At 40.2% G+C, this 6,000-nt stretch overlaps 1 protein-coding gene across 3 annotated transcripts in view; it reads left to right on the top strand.

The window, feature by feature from the left end:
* Positions 1-4,874, top strand: part of LOC134135955 (corticotropin-releasing factor receptor 2) — a 145,841-nt gene extending 140,967 nt beyond the window's left edge. For all 3 annotated transcript variants that reach the window (XM_062567643.1, XM_062567644.1, XM_062567645.1), the window contains one exon: positions 3,716-4,874. In XM_062567643.1, coding sequence (XP_062423627.1) covers positions 3,716-3,856 — 141 coding nt within the window. In that variant the 3' untranslated portion in view covers positions 3,857-4,874. The remainder of the gene's footprint in view (positions 1-3,715) is intronic.
* The last annotated feature ends 1,126 nt before the right edge of the window (positions 4,875-6,000 follow it).

Below are 6,000 nucleotides of genomic sequence, written 5' to 3' on the forward strand. Positions count from 1 at the left end.
CTATTCAGCAGCACAGATAAACTTTGTCATCTCAAGCAACTGAAGTTACATGGAAATCAAGCTGATAATTTGTATTCCTGTAGCTGCTTATTAAGATTTAACCACTGATAATAGTGCCTTTGTGAATCTTTGGGCTATAGAGGCAAGTGCTATTAATTTCAAGTCATAGATGTGTTACTGCTGACTCTAGGGCATGGTACTGACTCTACAAATACTTAATGGATAGGTATAGTTGCTGTTATGGAGATTAACAACGAGATTCTAAGTTGCTATTTTGCTTTATCTTTTTTTATTACTTTCTCCATGTGTAACAGCTGTTTTGGTGTGAGGGTTTTTTTTTGTTTTTTTTTTTTTTTTTTTTTTAGCATGTTATTATAACAGTCAGCCGTTTTTCTTTTCTGACCTAAAGTTAAGCTAACTTTTTATCTCTGAGTTGAGTTGTAAGAGATAAATTTGAGCTTAACCTATTCTGCTTGCGCTCTGGTCACATCCTAATTGCAGTGACTCATTGTCTCATTAAGAAATGCATTCGACTCACCCTTGTAAATGCAGAGCCTATTTCCATGTGCCCAGCCCATTAAGAATGGATCTGGCTATGCAAGAAGACAGCACTTTTGCTACTACTTTTTATTCTTTCTCAAAGCTTGTAAGCAAACCGTATCATAAAGCTGTTCAGACAACTGCTTGTTTAGACTCACATCTTTATCTCCAGGTGACTCTTTTTGACTTGATTGGTTTGAAGCTCAAATGATAAATCTAGTCTGGCTTCACTGGCTGAGTAAGTATCTGTTCATACAAGTTGCTCAGAAAAACAAAAAGTCCATGAAGTGACTCTCCCTTTTAATGACCCAGTGAAATGATGCTCCAGGGAGTACCTCAGATACCTGAATGCATTGGACTCTCAGCCTGCTATTAACATCATTAGCAAGGCTGTGCTGCACAGAGGGATTTCTTCTCAATCTTTGCATCAGAGATGAAGAAATTCACCTCTTTGAAGAACTTAAGTGAGTCACAGACTCCCAGTGCAAGGGTGCATTCTGCTTTAGCAAAAATGTGAAAAAACTTTTCTAACAAAATCTCATCATTTTGTCATGTCTGGGGAGAAATGAGGCAACATCTCTCTGCAAAGCAAGTGCCATGTTCTTCATGGGGCAATTTCAACAAACTGGCTATGCCTCTGACACTTTACATGCTAATTATATCATTTACCTTAGGTGACCAACACTTAGCTAGGCTCATTATGCCTCTACAGCTACCTACCTGAAATGTCAGAATGCCTAAGCAGGCTGTCTTAAGTCCAGCAGGACCTCAGTGCTCAGGATAGGTATACCGTCAATGGGGAGGGTCATCTATTTGGACACAAATCAATCACTCTTTAGACATGCTCACCTCTCTCTATTTGCTGTATAAATAAAAGTATTCTAAATTATCCCCTCAGGGTCATGCTTTCTACTCACTGCTGCATCTTATAGGCAGTACAGACTGGACCCTAAGCAAATAGCGTGAGAACACAGGAAGCTTGTGACCAAGAAAAGAAAGTAACCAAGAAAGAAATCCTCAGGCCCCTTCTGCTTAGTTAGCACCTCCTAGATGAATCTGGCAGAAAATCCATATTTCTAGCTGCAGGATGTATGCAGTAAAGCACCAATGAGGGCAATTTCAAAACTATTTTCTAAGTCAATACTCACAAGTTTGAAATAAGGAATATTTCATAGGCAAAGCTGGTGATGAGAGAGAGTTGTTAAGTGCCAGACCACAACACTGAAGAGTTTCTAAGTAGTACTGCAAACTGTAGGTCTATCTGACACTCTGAAGGCCCATCAAGACATGAGAGGAGGTAAACGATCTGAGAGATAGAGTACAGACCTCTCCTTCCCATATTCTCTTTATGAACTGTCATCAGGTGGGGTGTGCACGGGAAATACCTTTGCTACTTGAGCTCATCTACATGATATTGGTGCACTCATTATGTAGAGTGTGTTGGAGCTCGTCTGCAGTTGGGTTTGGTTCAAGTGTGTGTTCTTTATGTTTTGAGCAGGCTTCACTCTGCACCCAAAGGCAGAGCCCAAGCTTTAAAAGAAAACTAATGGCTATGCAGCTGTGGAGAGTTTATTTCAACACCATCTTCCCTGTAGTCACAGTGGTGATATAGATACACCCACGATGGCTTTGTTCTGCCTTGCTCAGGTGCTGATAACTGAGAAGCTGTGTCAGCATGGGTTTTGCACAGGCTATGCAAGCTCATCCCAGGCCTTGTACAGTTGCCATGGTAGCTGATCCATGCTGAGATCTACTCTATCACAACATCACTGCTATTAATACCTAAGCTTTAGCCTGCCATTGGTAAAATGGGGATAAGAACACTCCCTTCCTCTGCAAAGAAGATAATTGCGTTAAAAATTGAAAAATATTCAGCATATCAATATTGCCTAAATTTAGCTAAATTTATAATTCAGACATCTAAAGCTAAGCTAATTGTGTAGACTTACTTTAGAAGCAATGAAAGGAAATAGGCATTTTTCATCTGCCCACAGAATCTGACCTATTTTGGACATCTGGTTTAGGAGATGAGCTATACTCTTTTACCAAACTGACCGATTCTTTGTTAAAGAGAAATATGGGTCAATGGCTTAAGTGTAATGTCTACATGGTATTATTCATAACCCTACCTTCTCAACAGTTTAGAAAGAGTCTCTGAGTTGGTATAGAGGCTGGAATATTAAAATGTTCTTCTTTTTGAATGTGGCTGGATTTCATGTAGGCAGGTGGATGTCAACATCCTAACCAAGTGTGATGTCTATAATTGGCCATTGACTGTCCAAGAACTGAGCCCAGAATCATTTAATCTAATTTTGTATACTTACTTGAGTTAAGGGTCTGAATAGCTCTTATGTCTCCACAGTCAGTGGAGGTCACCAAGAATATCCTGAAACTGATCTAAAAGTTGTTAAGTTTCATTCCAGATTCTGATTCTGAGTCTTTTCAGCTAGTGGTTTGGAAGGAAGAGGTTATGGTCTACCTTAGAAATATCTATAGCCTTCCCTCTCGTTGTGTTTGACTGTAGGGTTCCTGTCACCTGCTTTTCTCTACCTTATATACATATATATTGGAGAAGTAGTCCCCTGAACTCCCTTTATAGGCCATGCAAAAAATTAGGCACTTTTAGTTCATGATTCATGTGGCCTATTTTAAACATCTGCTTGAGGATGACTTTCCATTGACTGTACAGAACAATCCTCCACTGCGTATACAGAGAGCCTGAAGAAATTAGCTCAGATGTGTATGCCTGCATTGTAGATACTAATGTTTAGTTAGGTGATCTGTGATTCACTTTCTTATAAAGGCAAGTGTGGGCAATTACAGCACCTAAGAAAGGTCTGTTTAAGAAAGCCATCCAATGGATCCCTCTTGAGGGCTTGGTTCAGTTGCCTAAGCTTAGGTGTTTATTATCATTTGAAATGCCCTAGGATATTTAGGACATCCACATTAAGGTGACAGATATGAGAGAGGATATATGAGAGGCCATGACTCTCCCAGAGTGTAGTACCCAAGAGAGTATAAGTGGGACTGGATACCCATGTTCAGGCAGTTGAATCAAGCCCAGAGTCTTTCAGATGCACCTGTCATCATTTATTTAAATGTGGTCTAATGTCCCTTGAATGGAGGACATCTGAGTTTTCTAAGTTTTTACATCCTTTCCTTTTTCTCTCACCAGGTCCGTTCTGCTGCCAGGAAAAGATGGCACCGTTGGCAAGACCATCACTCCCTTCGAGTGCGTGTGGCACGTGCCATGTCTATTCCCACATCTCCAACACGGATCAGCTTCCATAGCATCAAACAGACAGCAGCTGTGTGATATGCCCCACACACGCATGCACCACCTGGTGGCCTTCAGGGTTCTCCTTTCTTCACTCTCCCCAACCAGGTTTTTTTATATCCTTTCTTCTGCACTGTGCTCTTCTGTAATGAGATCATATCTTTGTGGACTCTCATTCCACGTATTCATGATGCTGCTTTAAGGCAATCAGGCAAAAACCTACTGGAGTGGATGGTGGGGGAGCAGATTCCAAGAAGAAAGAGATTCAGCACTGACTGCACCTTGTGGAAGCTCACAATACAAAATCTAAAACAGCACAGTGTCAGGAACAATTGATTTTTTCTCTTCCCCCCGCCCTTTCCTTCACATATTATGGTGAACAAAGACTATTTTTAACATACTGCCCATTTCATCCTGTACATTGGCTCCCAATGATTTCAACAGTTTGGTGTGTAGATGATCTGTCTCCTTCTTGGTTATTTGTAAAAGTTTCTTCTTTGCAGAATTGGCCTTTGAGAACATGTGGCAGCAAGAAAAAGAGGATCTGAGAGATGGTGTGGGGAATCCGAATTCATCTACCTTCCCCATTTCTCCTTTAGTTAGACTGGGAGTTGGCCAGGGCATCACTGGACTGTTTAACAAAAGGCACTTTGCCTTGCAAGAGGAATGCCCTGTTCATAAACACGGTTTTGATAAGGACAGCAATATCTCTAGATGGCTCTATAAAAATTCTTACTCCTCTTAACCCCATACTTCTGACACAATGTAAGTAGCCTTTGGAAAGCCTTTGTTTGATTTCACCTACAAGGACTGGGGTAGAGAAGGACAGCAGAACATGTTTTCTGAGTTTAAAAAATAAAAAGGGGAAGCACTGTAAAAATAACAATAACAAGAAAGAGGATATTTGCATTCTGAGGATAGTGCTACATGCTGCACAGAGATGATCTATTCAGCATATTGAACTAGAGCAGATGTATCTACTAGGCTTTTTATGTAATGTTCAGAAATACTGTATATTTTCAATAATAAACACTACTCTGGGTTGGTTTCAGTAAAACTAGACATTGCTTTGTTTACTCTGCAAAGGAAGAGAAGACCTGTATACCATTAGACTTCACAGTGTTTTTGTATTCAGTCTGAGTGAAAGAAATTGTTTTTGGTAAAGAGCCAATGAGAAGAAAAAGCACAACGTAAAATCTCAGTAAGAGGACACTTAAATGAAAGATGAACCGTCTCCATTCTCAGCTCATCCTGTTGCACTGGATTCAACATTGAGCTGACTGGTGATGCACTGGAAATGTAAATTAGCAAACTAAAATTCTGTAGATTTCCTCCATCCAAAATCTCTTTTGAGTTCATATGCTTCAATGAGATGACTGAGGAAGAAGATAGAAGTGAGATTTGAGATTCTGTGTAGTATACCTACCAACTCTGCCCAGGAGAAGGAGTAGGACAGTCTTGATGTAGCCCTGCATGTCAGCTAACATGACCACTCCCCACGTAGCAAAGGTGCTTGTAACTCTGGAAATGTGCCACTCCATGTCATTCACTGCTCTTCTGTCAATGCTCTGTCTGAGTTCAACAAGGTGATGCCAAGCTTCTTCCTGTTAGCTGGGAAACAAGTGTCTGATGGGAGAGGACTGTGTTAGGTAAGGGTGCTTTTAAAAATTACACACACTGATGGTGATGCAGGGCCTCCTCGTATTTTGTATTTGAAGGAACAAATACATCTACAAGGTAGAAATACGTGGTTTGAGTACCTCTGTACTGGCTGCATTGCTAGCCTAGTCCAGGATAATAAGAGGATTTACAGTACAGCAGATGTCCTTAGAGACTGCAAGTTATTGTTGCTACCAGGAGTATATTTTCACCAGAAAATCCTTTTTCTAATTAGTGTCTGTTCAGAGAAGAGATTTTGAGACCTACCAGCCTGGAGCCCTGTTTCAAGCCAGTGTGGTGGACATACAGCATTAAGGGGGACAGTCTTTATGTTTAAGTGTCAGACTACAATACTTTCTGACCAGGTACTTTTAGATATTCCATGCATGGAGGGTTTTGTATTTAATACAAAATTTACTTATTTGTAAATATTTGACATTATATTGGATTTTGATTTAGCAGAGTGATACAGCAATATAGTGAAATTACAAGTTCCATAAGCTATGCTTAGCACAATATAGCAA

The sequence above is a fragment of the Rhea pennata genome, chromosome 2, assembly GCF_028389875.1.
Source record: "Rhea pennata isolate bPtePen1 chromosome 2, bPtePen1.pri, whole genome shotgun sequence".
NCBI lineage: Eukaryota > Metazoa > Chordata > Aves > Rheiformes > Rheidae > Rhea > Rhea pennata.